Source organism: Anolis carolinensis, chromosome 5 (assembly GCF_035594765.1).
Source record: "Anolis carolinensis isolate JA03-04 chromosome 5, rAnoCar3.1.pri, whole genome shotgun sequence".
NCBI classification, from domain to species: domain Eukaryota; kingdom Metazoa; phylum Chordata; class Lepidosauria; order Squamata; family Dactyloidae; genus Anolis; species Anolis carolinensis.
Genome location: NC_085845.1, coordinates 11,441,032 through 11,466,422, shown reverse-complemented (window position 1 = coordinate 11,466,422; position 25,391 = coordinate 11,441,032). Strand labels below are relative to the sequence as shown.

Sequence of the window (25,391 nt, the reverse complement as noted above, 5' to 3'; positions counted from 1 at the left end):
GTGGGTCCCCAGATGTTTTGGCTTTCAGCTCCCAGAAATCATAACAGCTGGTAAACTGGCTGGGATTTCTGGGAGTTGTAGGACAAAACATCTGGGGACCCACAGGTTGAGAACCACTGATCTAGAAGGTTGCTGATATCAGAGCACAGAAAAGTTGCTTCTTGGACCACAGCGCCCAGAATTTCCAAGCATGCAATAATGAGTAGAGGATTGTGGAAATCTCAGTTCTAGAAGTAAATTTCTTTTGGTTGACATCATGATGCATCTGCCCTCCTTCTGACATTGACAACCGATAATACAGAGGCAAGTCATGTTGTAGTGGCATGATTTTCAAGCTGTTCGAGATTATATACAGAATCAGACGCTCCTCTGGCTCCAGGCTTTTGGGTCTGCTTGTTAACATTGTATATTAGAAACCATGCAGAAACCATTATCTCCAGTGTTTATATTCTTTATCAGGCTAATGAGCTTGGAAACCTTTTCCCTATAGGAGACACTACATACACACCAAAAGGCTTGTGAGTAAAACAGCTGCTCAGTCAGGAAAACTGGAACCACGCAGCTGTGCTTTGCTTACATTCTCAACTGCTAGGGAGGGAAATGCACCAGTCTTGTAAGATAAATCTGAGGGCAACGGCACACAGACACATGGTCTATGAGCATCTGCTAGACAGGAATGAACCATGACATATATATACAAGAGCTGCATGTTCTAATGCAAAGGCAGTAAATATTTATGAGCATTTAAGGATATCAGTGAAGTGGTCCTTTTACCTACTCAAAATGTTTTATTAAAGAATGTAACAAAGGAATAATTACCTACCACACACAGGGAGTAATCCGAAACCCACCGAGCAATGTAAGAGGGACCATGCAAGTGTGCTCTTGTATCATTCGCAGAAATAAATATTTTAGCTTTTCAGGCTTCAAATCTAGATACCGATGGGCATGGAATTTTATTCTCTTAAAACCTGTGAATCATAGTCATTCATGGCTTGTGCCCTATTTACCTTCATCTGAAATGTACAGTTTTTTAAAACAAAATGAAGAACAGCTCTTTCCATGACATGTTGGAACAGAGGTTAACAACTGTGAATTACAAGTTATTTTGGGACTACAAGCCCTATCACTTTTAGCCAAAATAGTTTATGGTGAAGTATTGTGGGAGATAATCCAAAAATGGACTTCCATTGCCCAGTCAATCAGCAGGTGTTTTAGGTAGGGTTCTACATAAGTCATGAAGATGATTGGAGCCGTAAGAAGTTTTGATAAAATCGATCGAGAGCTTTGGTGTTATATCTGATTTGAATGAAACAGAGGGTCATTACAGAGTGGGCCTTAGTGTCATTGTTTTGTCTTTGTTGGGGAGGTACCATGCCTTTAACAACACACCCAGTAAGAGCAATTGGAATGAAAAAGGAGAGAGAGGGACCATTCACCTGGTTTATTTACCTTTGCATAGCCCAACATCATCATGCGAACCAAGACTACATTTATATGGACCCCCAAGGATTCATCATGGTAAATTTCATTCACCTAAGAAAAAGAAAGCAGAGAAGGAGAATGAAAGCAAGAAGCATGCACAACCATAAATATGGGAAGAGTATCCCTTATCCAAATGATTGGGGCTAGGAAGCCTACTCATGTCTAGCTTGTGATCTATCTCTCTTCAGAAATGTTTTGGATTTCAGATTTACCTGTGTTTACACGTATGAACATAGTAAGGTAAATAGTTGCTCCCAAATGCATAGAAGGCATTTTGATCCCATTTATACTGCCCTCTCGGCTTCTTTCAGCCCATGGGAGGGTGTTCTTACAATGGGAAATGACCCAGAAGTCACTCATTAAAGACTAGAACTAGTTCAAGTGGAGAGACCCTTTTGGTACAGACTCCTTTGTCTTCTTCAGAAATTCTTGGATACAATTGATTTCCCTAAAGCAAACAGATTGTTGCTGTCGTTGAGACGCTTCAGGGTAAGGTGCTTTTGAAATGTCCCTGGGAAAAAAATCTACAGAGGTCATCTTTTCAAAAGGCAGACAGATTGATTTCCCAGCTTTGCTCACAAAGCACTTTTCACGGAGACAGCCAGGATTGTAAATGAGACCAGATATTGGCAAATAACAAGGCTTCGGTCCCAAGGGACTATTAGCCACAAGAGCATGACAATTAGCACTTTATAAACAAAAAGCAAATTTAAAGTCTGAGGATGGGTTTACAAGTTACACAACATGTAACAATGAATATCAATTATCTGGAGAGTATCGTCATGTATAAGGAGATGAATAACTCTAGTGGTGTTCCTGTTGGTTTGATGAGATCTCGCACTGCTTCAGTATGAGTCACAGAAGGACATTGTTCTTCCCACCTGGCTATTTTCTACGCACTTGGTCAGATGATCATCTAGCAAGGAAGACTCACTTGACTGGCTCTATTCACCCATCCAGCTTTGGTATGAACAAGGGCACTGTACAACATGAAATTCCATGAACAATTCTTATGAACATTGCTCATTTAGCTAGAAGATTACATATGCAAGATTTATATGACATCTGAAAGTACAGTTGCAAATGCATGATGATGATTATTATTTATATCCTGCTTTTTCTCTCCATACAAAGACTCAAAGGTGAATGAGATCTCGCACTGCTTCAGTATGAGTCACAGAAGGACATTGTTCTTCCCACCTGGCTATTTTCTACGCACTTGGTCAGATGATCATCTAGCAAGGAAGACTCACTTGACTGGCTCTATTCACCCATCCAGCTTTGGTATGAACAAGGGCACTGTACAACATGAAATTCCATGAACAATTCTTATGAACATTGCTCATTTAGCTAGAAGATTACATATGCAAGATTTATATGACATCTGAAAGTACAGTTGCAAATGCATGATGATGATTATTATTTATATCCTGCTTTTTCTCTCCATACAAAGACTCAAAGCAGCTCACAATTAAAAGCATTTCAATACAACTTAAAATATACATAAACACATTTTTTTCATGTCAGGAGCGACTTCAGAAACTGCAAGTCGCTTCTGGTGTGAGAGAATTGGCCGTCTCCAAGGACATTGCCCAGGGGACGCCCGGATGTTTTGATGTTTTTACCATCCTTGTGGGAGGCTTCTCTCATGTTCCCGCAATATACACAAATATTAATACATTATTAAACAACATTAATATTAAGACATCCCATTTTTGTCACATATTAGAAATATCCTTTAGTTAATCCAATGACTCTCAGTGACTATAAGCTGGAATGAGTCTGCAGAAACATGGCCAGAGTGGTCAAAGATCTGGGAATCATGATTCCTTATGAAGAGTGGTTTAGGGAAGAAGAGAAGATTAAGGGGGAACATGATAGCTATTTGAAAATATCTGGAAGAATGTCATATTGAAGATGGAGTATGCTTGTTTTTCTGCTGCTTCAGGGGCTAGAGCCATACCTACACCAGCTAGTTAATCCAGGATCATTTTGAAGCATTGTGTTCCAAACTGACCCTGGACTGACTGTGATGATAACTACACAAACTGGACCAAACTCTTTGCTGTACCCTGTTGGTGTCCAGAGAGTCCAGCCAAGTCAAGACCACATCAGTCCTGCTGGGCCATTTTCTTGACCATGTCACCACTTATTGTCAGCCATGGATATTCCTCCTGGCTGTTGCCTTTCATGTCTGCTAATGTCATAATCAGCAAGGAGGAAGTAGATTGACACCTCTCCTTCTTGCTGGTAACATAGGTGCCCCATTCTGACCTCAACAGACATGGCCCCAATGACAAGGCTAAGAGGTCAAATCTAGAAGGGTTCTTCTCAAAATGCTTGGAAGAAAGGACCAAGAATGACAAAGAGTAAAAGGCTGTTCCAGTACACTTATGTGGTGTATCAATAGAGAATGTACTCTTGGCCAGATACAGGCAGTACCCGGGTTACAAACATCCAACTTACACATTACCCATAGTTAAAAACAGGGGTGAGACAAGAGGAAGTGAGAGAAATCTATCCATCAGAAAGGAAATTCACTCTTAAAAGGGTTATCATGGGAGAAAGGTGTCTCAATTGAAGCTTTATCACCAGTCCTTTTCACCTCAATCAGCCATTTTTTTTTTCAAAATCCAGTTTTTATTGGGACAGAAAGTTAGATGAGATCTTCTGAACAGGGGCACAGACAGCAAAACAAACACCACAGGGGTGTCAACCCTTTCATATGCTCTTGGAAATCAGTTACTAATCCCATTAGCAGATGTCAGATAAGGAAGTCTTGAATAAATGTTTACGCACATCTGATAAACAAGGACACAGAGAAATAGCACTCACTATATTCATTAAGGTGAGGAGGTAGTTCTGCACGTGTTCTTTGCCATGAAATCGGACCACAGAGTCATCCACGCCCAGGAGAACTTCAATATTATAGTCGTTTTCTCCAGCATGCCTACGTTGTCTCAACGTCTCATTCAGTTGCTGCTCTATGCTGGTATAAGTGGAGTCCAGACTGCTCCGGCCCCGAAGGTCAGATTCTGAGGAGTCAGAAAAGAAAAGAAATGTCCAGTTATACATTTTAATATGTTGACAGTTTAGTATGACTCCCTTATCTAAGGATTATCTGTAGTTAGATCTCCACAAAATCTCAAGCTACAGATTAGTGATGGATAGCTCTTCCCAACAAATTTAGACTATGTACATTTAGACACCTGGAAATGTTTCATATTCATTCATGTGATTGTAAATCCTTCCTGAACCATCACTGCATGGGGAGAAGGGGATCCATTCTGCCAGTGGCTGGAGCATGATTACTGTGCCTATTGGGAAAACAAGTCCAGGAGAAGTTACTTAGGGCCCTTCCAGACAAGCCCAATCTACTTGTCTGAACGTATCTCCTCCTATGAGCCAGCAAGATCCCTAAGGTCATCTGGAGAAGCCCTGCTCTCGGTCCCACCTGCCTCACAAGTGTGGCTAGTGGGAATGAGGGACAGGGCCTTCTCGGTGGTGGCTCCCCGGCTGTAGAACACCCTCTCCAGAGATATTTGACAAGCTCCAACACTTTTGGGCTTCAGAAGAGCCCTAAAAACATGGTTAGGTGCTCAGGCTTTTAATGAATAATGGCAAAGACGACATGGACTGACTTATGGCTAAAGTACGAGGGGTTTTTTTTTGGACTAATGGATCTGACTATAAGTTTTAAATTTTTTATATTGTATTTAATAGTTTTAATTGATTTTACATACTGTGTAATTTTGTTTTTTTTGTAGGCATCAAATTACTGCCATTGTTGTAAGCCGCCTTGAGTCCCCTCAGGTGAGAAGGGTGGGATATAAATGTTGGAAATAAATAAAATAAATAAATATCCCAGGATCTGATCCCAGGTTTTCTATTTATCCCAGATTATCTGGCAGTGCGGACTCATATCATCCAGTTTAAAGCAGAAAACCTGGGATCAGATCCTGGGATATAAGGCCTGTCTGGAAGGGCCCATAGTTACAGCGGGGATATCCATGGGGCAAATCCGGCAGGCAGCTGGGGAAACCATTGTCCACACCCTGCATCACCCACATCCCCCCTTTCTCATCACATGGGGGAAATTGTCGGTGATAGGTTTCCCTTAAGGTAAAGGTTTCCCTGACGTTAAGTCCAGTCATGACTGACTCTGGGGGTTGGTACTCATCTCCATTTCTAAGCCGAAGAGACGGTGTTGTCCATAGACACCTCCAAGGTCATGTGGCTGGCATGACTGCATGGAGCGCCATTACCTTCCCGCCGGAGCGGTACCTATTGATCTACTCACATGTGCATGTTTTTAAACTGCTAGGTTGGCAGGAGCTGGGTCTAACAGCGGGCCCTCATTTCGCTCCCGGGATTTGAACCTGGGACCTTTTGGTCCACAAGTTCAGCAACTCAGCACTTTAACACACTTTGCCATCAGGGGCCCCAGGTTTCCCTTAGGTTGCCAAAAGTTGGAAACAACTTGAAGACACAGAACAAGATAGAGACTTGAGAGAGAGAGTTCGCATCTATCTGTCTGTCTGTCTACCTATCATTCTATATTATATTAATTACCTTTTCAACATGATGTTTCTGTTTGGTGACACTGTCTTTTTCTTCAAGGATGAAGTATTTTTACATCCCCACATAGAAGTGTAAAGGAAGTTAATATTTCAAGATAAACTACTTTATTTAAATGCAGATTGCCACTTTTTAAGCATTGAGCATTTAAACATACCCAAAGCCTTTGTGCCAATTTAGCATTTCATACCATACCAGGTGATCATCACTTCAAACTGACAAAGTCCTCACAGGAGCCCTTCACAGCTGAACACTCCTGATTCTTTCAGCATGCCACAGCACACACAGTTGGCATCATAGAAACCCCAGTTGGAAATAATATTTTCTGTCGGCTTATTGAATTTCATCTCACTGACATTCACTTGCAAAAAAAAAAAAAAAAAAAAAGAAAAGAAAAAAAAGACATCTCAATTTCTGCTAATTTAGCAGGAGGCTTTTTAGTCAGATTGACAAAAACCTCAATGGTTGTGTTAAATTGAAGGTTCCTTCACATCTGATTTGCGTAGGGACGGGAAAACCACACTCCTAGAAACCTCATCTTTCCTTCTCTCCATTCACATCTGTCATCGTTTTTGCAAAGATGATGCAACTCTTTCAAGCAAAGGCACTTTCATATCTTGCAAATTGTCCATCACTTTGACACTGAACAATTACAACCATTTGATTGCATTGCCATGGCTGCAGAATTGTGGGATTTGTATTTGAATGAAGTACTAGAGCTCTCTGATAGTTGAAATATTACCCCCTAAATTGCAAATCCAACCATACTGCTATAACTGTAGTGTTTCAGGAGAGACAGGTGGTTCATTTTCAAAACTACAGAAATGTTGCTAAACATACTTCAGGTTTTTTGCAAATCAGGCCACTGCAATCCTCAACAATTTTAACAGATCGATGTCTTGTACATCCAGGATCTACTTTGTTATCTTCACGTAGAACTGATTATCTATTTAAACCATTGTCTTCTCAAAACATTCAGCCACGACATTTTTGCAATCCATTAGGAAAAACCACAAAAATCCAGCTCTATATATATATATCACAATGCAAATCAATAAGATGCAAATTAGTTGCAACTGAGCCAGAGGTTGAAAGTGTACCATATATACTCGAGTATAAGCCGAGGCACCTAATTTTACCATAAAAAACTGGGAAAACATATAGACTTGAGTATACGATGAGATTGGGAAATGAAGCAGCAAATGGTAAGTGTCAATAATAAAAATAAAAATAGATACCAATAAAATTACATTAATTTAGGCATCAGTAGGTTAAATGTTTTTGAATACTTACATAAAACTATAATTTAAGGTAATAATAAGACTTTAATAAGATAAGACTGTACAACTCTGATTTCCTATATATTCAAGTAAAAACCAACCAGAATATAAGCCAGCCAGGACCTTCACTTGAGTATAAACCGAGGGGGGCTTTTTCAGCCCTAAATAAGGCTGAAAAACCTGGCTTATACTCGAATATATACAGTACTTTCATAAAGATCAGTCTACATTTGAAAAAAAAATCCTGATCCACATCACATTTTCCCAACCTGCATAGAGTAGACCATGCATTTGCCTTGTTTTGTACCACATGCAGCATACATAAAATGGTGAATTCATCTTAAGTATCCCTGGAGTGAATTCACCTTGATATGAACTTGTTTTCAGAAAGCTCCTCCCATTTGGACTATTGACAGACAGATGAATCATAGAATCATAGAATTATAGAATAGTAGAGTTGGAAGAGACCACATGGGCCATCCAGTCCAACCCCCTGCTAAGAAGCAGGAAATCGCATTCAAAGCACCCCCGACAGATGGCCATCCAGCCTCTGCTTAAAAGCCTCCAAAGAAGGAGCCTCCACCACGGCCCCGGGGAGAGAGTTCCACTGTCGAACAGCTCTCACAGTGAGGAAGTTCTTCCTGATGTTCAGGTGGAATCTCCTTTCCTGTAGTTTGAAGCCATTGTTCCGTGTCCTAGTCTGCAGGGCAGCAGAAAACAAGCTTGCTCCCTCTTCCCTATGACTTCCCTTCACGTATTTGTACATGGCTATCATGTCTCCTCTCAGCTTTCTCTTCTGCAGGCTAAACATGCCCAGCTCTTTAAGCCGCTCCTCATAGGGCTTGTTCTCCAGACCCTTAATCATTTTAGTCGCCCTCCTCTGGACGCTTTCCAGCTTGTCAACATCTCCCTTCAACTGTGGTGCCCAAAATTGGACACAGTATTCCAGGTGTGGTCTGACCAAGGCAGAATAGAGGGGGAGCATAACTTCCCTGGATCTAGACGCTATTCCTCTATTGATGCAGGCCAGAATCCCATTGGCTTTTTTAGCTGCCGCATCACATTGTTGGCTCATGTTTAACTTGTTGTCCACGAGGACTCCAAGGTCTTTTTCGCACACACTGCTGTCAAGCCAGGCGTCCCCCATTCTGTATCTTTGATTTCCATTTTTTCTGCCGAAGTGAAGTATCTTGCATTTGTCCCTGTTGAACTTCATTTTGTTAGTTTCGGCCCAAGTCTCTAGTCTGTCAAGATCGTTTTGAATTCTGCTCCTGTCTTCTGGAGTGTTAGCTATCCCTCCCAGTTTGGTGTCATCTGCAAACTTGATGATCGTGCCTTCTAACCCTTCGTCTAAGTCGTTAATAAAGATGTTGAACAGAACCGGGCCCAGGACGGAGCCCTGCGGCACTCCACTTGTCACTTCTTTCCATGATGAAGACGACGCATTGGTGAGCACCCTTTGGGTTCGTTCGCTTAGCCAATTACAGATCCACCTAACCGTAGTTTTGTCTAGCCCACATTTTACTAGTTTGTTTGCCAGAAGGTCGTGGGGGACTTTGTCGAAGGCCTTACTGAAATCCAGGTAGGCTACATCCACAGCATTCCCTGTATCGACCCAACTCGTAACTCTATTGAAAAAAGAGATCAGATTAGTCTGGCATGACTTGTTTTTGGTAAATCCGTGTTGACTATTAGCAATGACCGCATTTGTTTCTAAGTGTTCGCAGACCACTTCCTTAATGATCTTTTCCAGAATTTTGCCTGGTATTGATGTGAGGCTGACCGGACGGTAATTGTTTGGGTCGTTCTTTTTTCCCTTCTTGAAGATAGGGACCACATTCGCCCTCCTCCAACCTGCTGGGACTTATCCCATTCTCCAAGAACTCTCGAAGATAATTGCCAGTGGTTCTGAAATAATGGTGGCAAGGCTTCTGCTGTGCATGCGAATATATGTATTTCCACCTAAGTTGTCTTTATACGGAGGTATGCTAACTATACTGATTTGTGATTATCTGCATACCTCTTCATTCTTTTCAAAATATATAATCAGTAAATTTACAATTAAAAATTTAAACGCGACTGAGCTTTAGCAAAGATAATTATTTTTGAAGTAGTTTAAGGGTCAAAGAACCAGTTGGGATGCAAACAATCATGAATGTCATGTGCCAAGAGCAAGGCTAATACAACACAAGTACAATTTCTTTGATCCATGTAGATAAGGCGAACACCCAAAACCAATTATCGACAGTATGATTTCATCCTGCTTCCAAAGTAGTCAGTTACCACTGCAGTTATGATTTTCAAAAGTAATACTTTCCTGTTTCTCAATCCTAACAAAAATATTTACTTTGCGTTACTTAAGAGAACCCACATCTGAATGTTTCTTATTCAGTAGCTCAAGGCGCAGCTGCAGCCAGACTTTGAACCATGTGATATTCCTTCTCGCCCATTTAGTGAATTTACCCATCTAACCATCAAAGCAACTGTAAAAGTTATAGTCCTATCACAGGGGTGTGCAATTGTCCTTCATCAAACTGCAACCATAATATCATGCAGTTGAATTTTTGTTATTAGAAAAAAAATAATTGGTCAAATTGAATCCCTTTTTGTTGTCTTCATTGAGACATAATGGTCATTTATTTTGGCTAGGTCGACTATTTTCAGTGCAAGAACAGCCTAAAGGGCATAGGAGTTAGAAAAAAAATCACACCTACAAACACAGTGTACTGTTCCGACTCCTGGCTTATTAGTTGGGAATTCTCTCTCTCTCCAACATATTGCAGTAGCCCAACAACACATAAATAACTCTCCCTTCTTCCCCACATCAAATAGCAAGACTTCCCTTGAGCTGCCAGTCAATGCCTTGTGGGCAAGCAAACGAAGCATCGCAAACAAGCGCCACAATTTGACCTCAGCCTCTTTCATGCTCAAGAATGCAAAGGCTGTGATAGCACACAAGTGGGAAATTCATACCCTGGCTCCAGTTTCTAAAAATTGCTCCTCCTGGCAAAGGTTTTTGGAGTGCCACGTCCAATGGAAATATACAGTCATGTCATCATATCATTATGCCCGCTGCATGAATGGAATAGTCTGAATAGCCAGGTCAGAAAGAAGAAAGAGCCGTCTGCTCTGTGCAGGGCCCTTGGGTTTGGCTGCCATTTCCCTCTTTAAATAAGTGGTTTTGTGGTCAAGAGAAAGTGGAGAATCCTCCTTTTTGGTGTGTGTGCACAAGCAGGAAAGAGGCAAAATGAAGCATTTTGCCTTGCCTTCATATCCAGTGAGTTCTTCAACAGTGGATTTGTAGGGTGAACAGGATCATCTGTAGCTTGTTTTCACTGAGAAAGTGAAAGCTGCACAAATCACTTCTCAATTGCCCAATTCTCAAAATGAATAACACTATGTAACAAAATTTGGAAAAAAATCTGTTCCTGCTTTGAAAGTGTTATTCCTGTTGAATTGTGTGGCAGTTGTTATACTCCATAAACTTCAAATTTGTGGCTGCCACAAACTGTGTTGAATTGGTTGAGACTTGATGAGATATTCATTGAAAAACTATAGCAAAATGTGCTGCAGGATGTCTCACAAAAACAAAGTTTTTGCAGTGTAAAAAACCTTTTCTATGTTTCTATGACAGAATCAATTGGGAAATTACATTTATAACCCAGGAACAAAAATTGTGTTACAGCCACAGAGATAACAAAATCAGACATAGACAGCTGGGTTAAATAATTGACACTTTATTTGACCTAGGACCTATTTAAGGTGTGTTGCACCTAGATAGGAGCAAGGACAGGGGAAACAACTTGATATGGGTTCAACTGAGTCCAGTGTCTTCTCATGCCTCTCTTCTCAAATTTCCCTTGGATAAAACACCTGAACTCTGAGGGTAACCCAACAATGAGGTTGCTCCTTTGACCAACGTTTACTGGAGACCAAAGACCCTTTCCAAAGTTCCAGGACCCCAAAAAAGAGAGAAAAAACCCCAGGTCAACCTCAAGGGTAGTCCCTTTCTACCAGCACTAAAAGGGGCCATTTCAGAGCTTTCTCCTTCACAAAAAGAATGCCAAGATCAACTCCAAAACTCTTATTTTCTCCCCCGCGAATTGTCTATTAATAGCCTATTTAAAGACACCACTTATAAACCATTATCAAAGTTCCCCAGATACATTATGGGATGACAAAAAATAAACAGGAGAAAATGCCAGGTAAAGGGCAGAAAATTCTTAACTGGTGTCAAAGCAACCAGCAAAACTGCATTGGAGACAGGCGGGTGGGCCATGGAGATATCATCAGAAAAGTGCATGAAAGTTGTACACAGGCCTTAAATAGCTTATGGTTGTGCCCCTTTCACATATAAAACCTTGTTTTAGTCAATCCTGCTTTAAAACATGTTTAGTTTTTAAAACAGATGATGTATAAAACTAAAACATTAGGAAGAATTTCACAACAGTAAGAGATGTTGAGAAGGAATATGCTGCCTTGGAGTCTGGTAGAATCTTCTTTTCTGGAGGTACTTAAGCAGAGGTAAGTCTATCCGGAGTGCTTTGATTGCATTTTCCTACATGGCAGAGGGTTGGACCGGATGGCCCTCCTGGTCTCTTTCAACTCCATGATTCTATGATCCAGTTTTTTTTTCTGTGTCAGGAGCAACTGGAGTTGCTTCTGGAGTGAGAGAATTAGCCATCTGCAAGGACGTTGTCCAGGGGACGCCCGGATGTTTTGATGTTTTACCATCCTTGTGGGAGGCTTCTCTCATGTCTCCGCATGGAGCTGGAGCTGATAGAGGGAGCCCATCCACGCTCTCCCTGGGTGGGATTCGAATCTGGTAGCTTTCAGGTCAGCAACCCAACCTTCAAGTCACAAGGCTTTTATTCCCTAGGCCACTGGAGGCTCCCTATGATCCAGTCATTCTATATGTATGTTCAGGATACATTTATCAGCTGCAAAATGTGAATCTTGATTTAACAACCATCTTCTCTCTTAATGACTTAAATCAATGAGTTCTTGGTCCACTTAAACAAGGCATGTTCTGTTACCTGTGAGATCTAGTTAAAAAAAATTCTAGAAAGAGCTCACTCCTTGCTTAACTATTTACATAGCTCTACACACACAAACGTGCACAGAGGCGCCCACACACCTTGAAGTTAATAACTGACTCGCTGTGGAATTAAGACAATGCAGGTCCACTTAGGTCAGTGGGGCAAAACCATCTTAGACAGAAATGCTTCGGCTTATGATCTGTGAATTGGACTGATAGTCTAATGAGGTTATTAGTCTGCAGGCTAGTGGCTCCTACAGTAGGTCATGGGCCAAAATGTGGATCGGAGAGTTGTGCCTCCCAAAATATTGTTTTTTCAAGTACTTGTAATGTAGGCTTGCCATACTAGCTGTGCTTTCCTGGATTCTAGGTTTGTGGCTCACTGACTTAATAGACTATAAGCTGCCTGGGATTCTAAATTTAATCAATATAAAATTAGGGGTAAGTAGAGGAGGAAAGAACAATCATCTTCCATCACAATGGGATAGTCAGTCCTGGCATGATTGGAATTTTGTGGCAATCAGCTGAAAAATGTCCATCACTGCTTGAGAAAGTAAGCAGCAGGGGACAAAGAGACTGAAACTGCCAAGTTTGGGGATGAACAAATTGAGACGTCTGGGTTGTTTTTACAGTTTCACAATCATATATAGAAATGGGAAATACAATGGCCTGGGCAAATCCAACTTTAGCATTCAATGAAATTTCTTTACACATCGGGATCTTAGCTAGTTTATTCACAGCTCCTTTGCAAATCCTAGTCTTCTGATTTTTGACTGAGTCAAAGTACAGAACCCGATATGGAGCATAGTACAAAGCAATGTCACTAGTGATTTGCAAAATCTTTGCCTCTGGTTGAAAATATAGGTCTCAGTGGCATTAGATGTCCTACATTGCGGTTTACCTTCAAAAGCTGATAGAAAAGCATACAGTGTCTGCTTAGACTGCCCTCATGATGACCATTTATTTGTGTTTAAACAATATTTTAGAAAAAGAAAGCAATGTGGATGTATTCTGCACCAACTGAGAAATTCCACAATGGCAGTTTGAAGTATAGCACCCAGTCAATATGTGAGGTCATCCCTGAAAATCTCATCATGTAATGGTTGCATTTTTGTATTGGTTGATGCTGGAGGTCTCTAGGTTTCCACTAGTGCTTTTCTGCTGATTTCCCAGTCACTTGGTGCATACCTGAACACATACGTATATGCATCTCCATCTTACTATTCTTAAAAACCCTTCATATTTTGAAACTACTGTTGACCATTGGCAGCACTATCTACATCAGCATTTTCAAAGCATCACAAATATGAACCGGTGCTTCCTAGTTGTGTGTATGTGACTTACAGTTGCTTGTCAAATGAAGACAACTCCATGAATTTCAGAGGTTTTCGCAGTTCTTTCCTCTGAAATTTAGCCTACAATGCCTGTTATGTTGTTTGTGGTCCCCTGTCCAAATACTAAGCAGGGCCGACCCTTCTTAGCTTCCAAGGTCATACAATATCTGGTGCCTATAGCGTATTATGTATTATATTTTTCTCTATGCTGGAGCTCTCCAAACTATTGCAGCTCTCCAAAGTTATTTACCCAGCTCCCGTCCTAAACTCTAGACTGAAGGTCACTCTAAGTTTGAAACAACTTGACACACAACAACAATCTTATTTTACTCGACTATCTCATCAGCTGAAAGCAGGTCCACACTTCCATTTGAAATAATGATAAGTTTATGTTGGTTAAAATTATTCTTCATTTTAAATATTGTATTGTTCTTTCAATTCTTTAGCACTACAAATAAGATATGTGCAGTGTGCATAGGATTGTTATGTGTTTTTCAGGCAGTATGGTCATGTTCCAGAAGTATTCTCTCCTGACGTTTTGCCACATCTATGGCAGGCATCCTCAGAGGTTGTGAGGATCCCGGCCATGAAAGCCTTCGACAACACAGTGTGCATAGGAATTTGTTCATGTTCTTTTCAAACTATACTCTGGCTCCACAAAAGTCTGAGGTATCATGAACCGGCCCCCATTTAAAAAGCTTAAGGACCCCTATTCTATGCACTGGATGAGAGCTTGAAGATTTTTTGAAGACTGCTGTCTTTGAGCTCCGGGAAGTATTTTTCTATGCAAAACCACCCCCCTTTCCTGTTCAGAAAAAAGGTCACCTGTACAAAAAACTGTCTTTTTGTGCATGTAGTTTTTCCATGCAGAAAACATGACTTCTGTGCAGAAAATACAAGTGCAAGGACTCTCAAATTAGCTACGTGACTCTCTATATTCTTCCTGACACTGTCTCCAGAGGATCAGGAAACCCCTGTCTCAGCCAAGAAATGCACAATAAATGGATATCCCTTCCATTTTAGTCTTTTCCACTTTTCTGCGGTTTTCCAGCCTTGTCTATTTCCCACCTTTATGTGCTCTCACTCAAAAGTGGGCTATTGCTTGTGAGATCCACCCATCTGGAGGAGCTGACCTCCTTCCACCTTTATAGAAGCCAATAATTCCCATCTGACCCCATTCCCCACTTAACCTTTCATCTCATTCTGCTATATCTGTTATTGATACCTTCTCCTAGGATTACAAGGTGTGTGTTCTCTTCCTGAGCCCCTGCGCAATGGATAGACATTTTGCTATTTGTTGTTGTGTGCCTTTAAGTGTTAGAATTTCAATCTATGGTGATCCTATGGTATTAATCTACCCTGTTTCCCTGAAAATAAGACATCCCCAAAAAATAAGACCTAGCAGAGGTTTTGCTGAATTGCTAAATATAAGGCCTCCCCCAAAAGTAAGACCTAGCAAAGTTTTTGTTTGGAAGCATGCCCGGTGCCCGCCAAACAAAACACCAGAACTTGCAGGATTGGTAAATGTACATACCAGTTGTACATGGAAATAATGGTAATAATATATTAAAATGTTATATTATTTATATTTATACAGTAGTAACAAGAAATTCTTGACAGGAGTCATAGTTTGTCTAGTTTGGTTATGTTGGTTTGTGATGACAACTACTGTACAGTATATAATAAATGTTCATTTTTTTGTTCAACAATAAATGTGAATTCTTTTTCATGGAAAAATAAGACATCCCCTAAAAATAAGACCTAGCACATCTTTGGGAGCAAAAAATAATATAAGACACTGTCTTATTTTCGGGGAAACACGGTATCACAATGTTTTCTTGGTCATATTTTTACATAAGAGGCTTGTCATTGTTTTTCCTTAAGGCTGAGAGACTGATTTGCCCAAGGTAACCCAGTAAACTTAATGGTTGAGCAGGGGTTTAGACCCTGGTTTCCAGAGTCTGTGCCACATTCAAATGACTATCTCACATTGGCTGTCCTATTGATCTACACTGGCCAATTAATCGAGTCCAAAACAGAAATGCCCCAGACATGCTGTAGAGACACAATGTTCCCTATTAACTGTGATAGGGGATCAGACTCCAGCTGATACTCTGCGCTGAGAACAACTGCACCATCACCTTACAATCTGTGTCCCCATCGCTGCCACTGAATTGTCACCCTACTGTCACTCCCAAAAGGCCACAAAACTCTATGAGAACCCCTGGCCATAGCAGATGCCCCATGCTCACATTAGCAGAGGCCTCATAACGGACAGGACCTTTTACTGAGTTGGTGGCCATCTGAGAGTGGTGACAGCAAATATATATATATGACCCATCTCTTCTCCCTGTGCTGATGAGTGCAGGGGAAAGGGGATGTAGACATGGTCCATGTGGACAGCAAACTGGTCCGAATTTGCTTTGGTTCTTCTGTTTATACTGCACTGAAATCATGGAGTTGCTCTAGAGCAGGGCTTCCTAAATATTTTTCACTTGTGACCCCCTTTGGCACAATAATTTATTTCACGACCTCCTTCTGCCTGGGAAATTTGTATGTGACCTTTGGTAAAGGTATAAAAATAGGTATAAAACCAAACTGATAATAAATCAGCATTTGCAAGGCATGATTAAACAGACTAATTTTCCTTTTTATGAAGTATAGCTGAAGCACTTTCTGCAGAGTCCACTGTAAACACCATATGTGCTTGTGAACAAAATTGTCTAAATCCCTAGGTGCCATTCAGGAATATTTTACTGTTGCCAAATTTTTCATGACACCAATAAGAGGACTCTATTTGGTGTCAGGACCCAAGAAGCAATGCTCTAGGGTTTCAGGCAAACTCTGGAGCATTTCCTGAATTTTCTTAACCTGAGGCTAAATTGGGTCAACACGGTTTACACTCTAATAACTGAAAGTGGCAGAATATTGTGTGGACAGCCCGAATCAACTTCACAGTGAATATGGGTTATTAGGCCTGTACAGAACCCTAGTCTTCATAAATGTAGTACCATATTTCTAAATGCTGTAGGGTCACATGCCTAAGAATTAATCAGCTAATATATATGATTTGAGATCCTGACAAAATTTGGGATGAATTGTTTTCAGACCTGCAATGTCCTTCTCAAATATTTTGGGCTGAAGAATAAAAATATCCCTTTAGTTAAGTCCCTTGAACAGACATCGTAGTATGTCACAGAGAGGGCTGTTTTCAGTTAAAGTATATTTTGCATGCCTCAGAATAAGGCATAAATGAGCTCTCTCATAAAAAAAGAAAGTGAACTTATTTGTATGCCAGGAGCTAATGGAGCCAAAAGGTACTGTAAAACTGTTTACCAAAGAAAACCTTCTTCCACGAGCAACTATTAAAAAAATATTAAATACTGTTTACTATATAGTACAAATATGGAAACAACTCAAAGGACAAACATAGGCATTGCTTCGTAGACCAAATAGCACGTTGATTCAAATATCAGTTGATTCATTTTCTGTGTAAAGTGAATTCTGCATAAAATGTTAGATTTTCTTGGTTAATTTTTTAATCCTTTAAATAAATGAGTTTAAGGATGAAAAGTCAATCCCTGGTTTCACACTCTTAGCCATACTGGGAAAACTGTAGCCCCATTGGGCCCCATTCTCTCTCACACCTCATATTTCTTTAGGTAATTTTTCTACCTTCATCCAAAAGGTCAAATCAGCTCAAAACCAAAATGCAGTAATTTGGCCTACAAGACGTATGTAGCATACAATACACTGCCAGCACCTGAAAATCAGCTGAAACTGAAGAGTGATGTGACAGTTATGCCAGATTTATCAAGGTGATCCATGATGACAGCAGGGATAAAATAAATACCCTCATACCCTGCACAATTTGTTGTTGTTAGCTGCCTTCAAGTCGACATCAACATTTGAATGAGAAACCTCCCAGTCAACTCATCCTCAACAGTCCTGCTCAGGTCTTGCAGATTCAGGGCTGTGGCTTCCCTGGTTGAGTCCATCCATCTGGAATGTAGTCTTTCTCTCTTCTTACTGCTTTCTAACCAAGCATTAGCATGTTTTCTAATGAATAATCTCGTCACATGAAATGGCCAAAGTATGATGGTCTCAGTTAAGTCATCTTGGCTTCTAGGGAGAGTTCCAATCAGATTTGCTCTAAGACCCATTTTTTGGACTTTTTAGCAGTCTATAGGTAAAGGTAAAGATTTTCACCTGACATTAAGTCTAGTCATGTTCCTGGGGGTTGGTACTCATCTCTATTTCTAAGCCAAAGAGCCAAGGTCTGACTCACTGTTGAATTAAGACAATGCTGGTCCACTTAGGTCAGTGGGGCAAAACCATCTTAGACAGCAATGATTTGGCTTATGATCTGTGAATTGGTCTGATAGACACTTCCAAGGTCATGTGGCCGGCATGACTGCATGGAGCGCCGTTACCTTCCCGCCGGAGCGATACCGGTTGATCTACTCACATTTGCATGTTTTCGAACTGCTAGGTTGGCAGAAGCTGGAGCTAATAGCAAGAGCTCACCCCTCTCCCCAAATTTGAACCACCAACCTTTCAGTTAGCAAGTTCAGCAGCTCAACAGTTCAATCCACTGTGCCACCAGGGCCTCCTAGCAGTCCATAGTTCTTTGCAATTGCCTACCACGTATTACAGCATGACCACAAAAGGGAGCAGACATAAACTATGCAAGTTTGGGGAGTAATGCTCTGATGAAAGCAAAAACCTTTTTCTTAACAGCCTTCCCTGGGGGAAACCATATGAAATGCCACTGACAATCCTGTTGAGGAAGAGAGAAATATGTAACACCCAAGAAACTGGGGACACAAATTTGCATTTTGCAAGCATTGCACAATTGCAACCCAAGTGTTTGTTCCAGTAATTGTATGCTTCTGTCTACCTAAAGAATGCAATTGTGATAAGACACCAGGTTGGGGCAATAAAGTCCTGAGATGCACTCCTTCAAGTCAATTGATTATATTGTCACACAGCTCTCAGAGCAAAAAAGGCCTTTTCTTGTAATTTAAATCCATTGATTCATGTTCTAATCCCTAGCTTTCAGATGAGGCCTTCTTTCTGAATTATTGACTTAGAGAAGCTTGGTTTAAAGAAGCACAAATAGAACAAGCAGGAGCTAAATCTTACTTTCAACAGAAGATTATATTTTATAGTAGTTGTATTAGTAGTATATTTTAAAGGCTTCCAAATTAAAAATCCTCTGTTATGATATTATACCCACAACTGTGTCGATAATGCTGCTAATAAAAGGTTGTTGAATGTATCTTTGAAACATTGCCTGCCATCGGCATCACATGGTTGTTCAATGCAAATATAGCACATGGGGTATGGAGTGCAGATGAGGCCAAGCAGTGTATGGAGAAGAGCTGTTTTTAGAAAGAAGCAAAGTTTGTAAAGTATTTGCCAGATCCATGCTAAAGAATGCTTATGAGATCATACCTCAAAAAGATTTTTCTTCCACACACCTGCCATAATATGAAATGGTTCAGTATTTGGATTTGCTGGAGACCTCTTTCATTTTTAATGGCTCTTAAAGCAAAAGCAGCTGTTGCCGCTGATGACCTGCTCTGCAGGCAAAATTCAAGACGTATTTTTGAAAGCATCCGTACAGTCGGCACTCCACACTGGCTGGGTTCAGGTGTGCAAGACCCCAGTGAAAGTGGAAAGGCCACAAATAAAAACACACTCATTTTAAATTTGAAGGAACTCCTTTCTAGGAAATTCTAGGTTTTCCATTGTGACTCTAGGGCCAATTTCTGCTGGAAGCTGACCATAATGTTGTGCTGGAGGAGCTAGAGATCCCTGGAGAGACCGTATTAACAAAATCCTCAAATAATCAAATGCACAAAACTTACATTTGTACATATACATGACTGTACATATAAAAATCTTCTTAACCATTCTTTAAGAGACACAGGTTTTAGGATACTGCTTGAGAAAATGATGAATACCCAAAGAAAGGGAAAGTTTGGAGCAACCCTCAACCTGAAACAAAAACAACCAGTATCAACATTAATTGAAGGCAGAGGTTTTCAATGCATTCTTTTCCATTTTGCTTTAGAGATTAAGAGATGTGCTCAGTGTTAGTTACAGTCTATTTGATTACAGCTCTTCGGTGCTCCCATTGAAGCAACTTGCTTAAACTAAAATGAATGTAGTATTGTCTTCCCATGTTGGCAGACAAAAAAATTCAGTCACTGCTGCTGTTCCTGGTTATATACTTGGCAAAAAGCTGTTTTTTGGTTTGTGTGTGCATGTAGATTTTCTTTGTGAATAACTAGATACCCGTTCTGTCTCATGGCACCAGTTTCAAGATCCCGAAAGAATAGCGAGAATGTTGATGATTGTGCCAATTGCCTCCTTAAATTCTCATTCAATAAAGCATTTTTAAACCATATATACCCATGTATAAGTCAAGGGTCTGTTTGCTGGCCAAAATTATGGATTTTGATATGACAGACCTGTTGATAAGTCAAGGGTTATTCTGTACAAAAGGGAAAACTCCAGCATTGCTTCAGGAGTTAGCAGCCCTTGACAACCACCTTTTTTCTACTTAGGCATTCAAAAAGGCCAGAAATGGTACAGAGCCAAAGACAGCCATGAGAGCTGATGTTTCTTTCAGGATGGCCTTTTGCCTTTTGTCACTCTACTAAAGAAGAGGATAGTTCCTTGTTTGCTAAGAGTTACGCTATAGTACTTACATTGACCCATGGATAAAGTGACTCAAGTTATTTGGGTCAAATGTTTTCAAACTAAAATTTTGAGACGACTTCTTCATCATTATTATCATCATCATCATCATCGGCTATCATTCATGGCCAAGTATGATCGCCTTCCAAGTGTAGGATCTTGGTGATGGGTCCGTAGGTGACTATAGAAACCTACTCTTGATTTGCATGTTCTTTTGCAATGAGGACATGGATTTCCAGATGGAAAGCAATCCGGACAAGGGTTGGCTTGATGCACCTCTTGATATGTTTCTCTTTTTCACCCTCCATTCGTACCTCTTCTAATTCCACAGCACAGTTGGTTACAGCTGACCTCCAGTTAAGGGTTTCCCCATGGGCCAGGGTTTCCTAGTTAAGGTGAGTTTTCAGCCCATCTTTGAATCTTTTTTCCTGTCCACCAACATTCCATTTTCCATTCTTGAGTTGGGAGTATAGTAACTACTTTGGGAGATGATAATTGGGCATTTGGACAATGTGGCCAGTCCAGCAAAGTTGATGGCAGAGGATCATCGCTTCAGTGCTAGTGGTCTTTGCTTCTTCCAGAACATTGACATTTGTCAGTCTGTCTTCCCAAAAGATTTGCAATTTTTTTGGCGGCAACGCTGATGGAATCATTCCAGAAGTTGAGTGTGACATCTGTAGATGGTCCATGTTTCACAGGTGTATAACAGGGTTGGGAGGACAGTAGCTTTATAAAAAGGCATCTTGGCATCTCTTCGTATGTTCTGATCCTCAAACACATTCTGATTCATTTGAAAAAATGCTGAACTCACAGAGCTCAGATGGTGTTGTATTTCAGTGTCTATGTTGACTTTTGTGAAGACCTATGCATGAGTATATACTGTAGACAGAGATGTTAGACTTATGTATGAGTATATAAGTAGACAGAGTTGTCAAGCTGTGTAATAAGGAGGTGGTTGACAGTAGACACGTTGCATGAAAGGAAACTCAGCCAGTCATCTCCAGATTCAGACAACCCTAAGGCAAACCTATCATAGGGCTTTCTTGGAAAGTTTTGTTTGATGATGAGGGAGGGTTCCCATTGCATTCTTCTGAGGCTGAGAGAGTATGACTTTCCCAAGGGCAGTCAATAGGCATCAGTGGCTGAGTGGTGATGCAACCCCTTGTTTCCCAAGGTCCTAGTCTACCACTCAAACCACTACACCATATGGGCTTTCTTGAAAAAGCGAATTATTCGAATCGCTATGTAGATCTTGAAAGCACCCATGGGGTACATATGTGGGTGTAGCTTACTTGTATGTTAATACAGAACTACACAGTGCAATGAAAAAAAATTCTTGGTGTCTTGATTTTGAGGCTTGTTCCTGGAGTTATTCAGGGGGCAGATTCAGAAATCTCCATTGGATAGGCCACATTGGCTCCAGTTTCTTAGAAATGGTTACCATGGTTTTTTATGGATGAGCAGATGGCAACTGGTATATGGCATATGTTCTGTATCTCAAATACTAGAGCTGAACGGGCAAAACTGGTGCCATTTTTTAAACAGCAGACCAAATATACCCAGAAACAGGGATAATGTTTGAAACACCAAAATGTGTGTTGGTCAGTGTTGTTTCAAAATAAAGGATATATATATTCTTTCTGGCTTGTTGATCAATATATCTCTGCCAAGCATGATAACTTGTTCAGCTTCACAGAGGTCAATCAATACAGGAAAGATTCCTGGCATATTGCAGATGAGCTGCTAATGTACTTCAAAGGAATTGGCTTATTCAGCAGTACTTTATTTGATGAATATCTCCCCCTGCCCTAGCCCCTGCCCTAGCCCCTGCCCCATAAGCTTCACAGAATTTTTTAAAAAATTGGATTGCATTAACCTACCCCCACCTGCACACAGTTTCAATGCCATTCCTTTAATGACACGGTCTAATAAACTATAAGGGTGTTATCGGCTTAGCTAAAATGAAATAGGATTCCCTTCTGTTCACATTAAGTAACATCTAGTTATGCTCAACATTTGCAAAAGAGGAAACGTGCTGGTGTCAGGTGGTTCCAATTTTATTTATGCAAATGTAATTAAACGTTGTCCATGCCACTGCAGCTTAGTTTCAGACTTGACAGCCAATTAGCCACAACATCTTCAGTTGTTATTAAATTAGGTACAATAATCAGATGGAGAAGGGGAGCAATTCTGACACTTATTTTATGCTCCATTCTGAGAGGACAGCATTTTGCTTAAGAACATCTATTTTTAAAGGCTACCTTTGAAAATCATCATCATCATCACCATCATCATTATCATCTAACACAGTAATTCTCAACCTAGGGTCCCCAGATGTTTTTGGCTCTCAACTCCCAGAAATCCTAACAGCTGGTAAACTGTGTGGGGTTTCTGGGAGTTGTAGGCCAAAAACATCTGGGGATAGAATTATAGAATCATAGCGTTGGAAGAGACCTCACGGGACATCCAGTCCAACCCAAGAAGCAGGACCTCAGGTTGAGAACTGCTAACACTTAACAAAAAATACCAGGCATTTACAGGATATCAGAAAACCAGGAGTACATTACACTATACTGGACCTATCAGCAATACTCCATGATCACACCAATACCTTTAGAGAATCATGTCAACATATATTTCCAGAGATCGCTATAGGATAATGATGGACCAATATTTGAGGGATCACAATTCACCAATTCAATAACAGGCTGACACGTTGTAGCTGGGGCAGAATCTCTTCGGTGTTTATTTGCTATTATGACCAAATTCTAAGTCTCTCTTTTTATACTGAATTATATATTGACTCTATAGCTTCCCCTTTATTCTCATTTTTCAGAGTCATTGCATGTATATGTTTGCTCTGGGGATACTAACACATTCAAGATCCAGTGGTCTTGGATGTATTCAGTGAAAACCCTCAAAGTGCATCCACTAAACAGTGGCCAAGTGACATTTTTTTCTGGTGGAGAGAGAATACTTTCTTGGTCAGTGTTGGGCAACAGCTTTCAGAACACTTTTGTCAATCACAGAAAGCAATTCAACCACTCCTCTGTACTTGCATTGTTATTTTACAGGAAGATCTTGGAAAGCTGTTTTAGAAGTGACATGCTGAAGACATCCATAACTGAATGTGGATTCCTTTCTTGCATCTTCTTTTCACCCCAAGTCATTTTTCCAATGTTACATTATTCAGCGTGCCATTATACTCTTCTGTTTTAAAAATCTTCAAGACCTTGTGGAACTAAATTAATTTTTTAAAACCATGATTAATAATTTTGAAAAGAAAAGGTGAGGATGTTTGGAAGTAACTTTGATCCCAATGTAGGACAAAATATAGAAGGAGGTTTTAGACTAACTAGAAAGCAAGATCAGTTGTGCACTTTTTAGATTCCTTTGCTGAAAAAAGACCAGCAGTGGATGGTGGGTTCCATATCAGTAGAGTGGGACTCCAACTTTTAAATTAGCTATCCAAGCTGATGAACCCATTTGGATACAGTTCAGTACCCTGGAGAGCTCTTTTAAATTCAGAATAAAATGCAGAGGAGAATCACTGTTCCATCGACCAACCACTCCTGGTAGGGATGTATTACTCTCTTCATATCACTATGCATTTTAGAAAGCAGATGCACTATGCAACTAGCCATGCTAATGTCTTATTATTTACTTATTGAGTTGAACAGAGGAGTAAACCCAGAACAAACACTAATAAATTAAAATGTCAAAGTAAATCAAGGATGATTTTCCTACAGAACAAGTTTGTTTTCTTTCTCTAAACACGCGCTCCATAGCAACAGAGGGGAAAAGAGAGTTTTCAAGGCTTCCCTTAGTTAATTGATTGGCTTTTAATTAAATGAGCAGCCTTGTGGAATCTCACAACCCCGGTGTGGGAGTGTGAAAGACTTCAGAGGTCAGTACTCAGGGTCATAACTATGATTGCATACAGCCAAGCCTTGTGTAGCGGTGACAGCAAAAACACATACATGGCATACAAAGACAATGCAAAATGAGAATTAAATTAAACTGCCTGGAAAAAAAAGATATAAGATTCTGCAAAAACAGTTTCTTGGAAACTCTGTCTGAATTTATGACAGAGTTGTTATGAACCAAGCAAACACTTCATAAAGGCTGGATTCTATATGTGTAGATGTAGAAGATAATGTGTTCATGGTGCATATATAGGAAGACAGATGTATCTCATTTTGATGGATACTGTTCAGATTTAAAGATAGGGAAAATAAAGATAAGGAGAGACTGAAAAAGCTCCATAAGATAGCAGAATATAGCCTGTTTCACCACATCATTATTCAGTTGCTTGGAAACTAAGACTGGAATTGCCACTTCAGGGTATGTGTGTATATGTGCCTTCAAGTCATTTGTTGATTTATGGTGACCCCATAAATTTCAAAGGGTTTTCCCAGACAAGGGATACTCAGAGGTGGTTTTGCCATTTCCTTCCTCTGAAATATAGCCCATAGCTATAACCCTTTTCCATATGCCCTTCATTATTGGGCAGTGCAATCCTGATCGGTTCAGTGGAAGGAACAGTTTATGACTGGGTACAAGATTTTTCAACCATAGAAATATCCTTCTGTTACAGAACTTGGAAACCTGGCAACACAGTAAGCTGCTGAAAGATTTGCTCTCCTGGCTAAGACCAACCATCAGGTGGGCAAACGAGAAGACTGAAAAGGGATGAGGTGATGGAGAGTCCATGTTACATTCGATCCACACATCATCCTGTGACAAGATCAAGCTTCTGTACTCACACAAAATTAAGCCAGGACCAGAATCATACTAAATTATTTCCAACATTCCTGAATTGGGGAGATTTGAATTCAGCAGAGCTTCAGTTGTCCTAGTATCAAGTCAGCTGGTTCTTGACCACTCTGGCTTACTAGGAGTTACATTCTTTGCCTTTCAAGATGTTTGACCTGTTTTATTTTGAAATAAAGTATTGTTAATTTGCCA

General features: G+C 40.3%; 1 protein-coding gene across 1 annotated transcript in view; it reads right to left on the bottom strand.

The window, feature by feature from the left end:
* Positions 1-25,391, bottom strand: part of adamts3 (ADAM metallopeptidase with thrombospondin type 1 motif 3) — a 145,969-nt gene that overhangs the window by 42,616 nt on the left and 77,962 nt on the right. Inside the window, exons 5-6 of the mRNA XM_062980867.1 lie at positions 4,321-4,520; positions 1,453-1,536 (exon numbers count right to left, since the gene is read on the bottom strand). Of these exons, the coding sequence (XP_062836937.1) occupies positions 1,453-1,536; positions 4,321-4,520 (284 nt within the window). The remainder of the gene's footprint in view (positions 1-1,452; positions 1,537-4,320; positions 4,521-25,391) is intronic.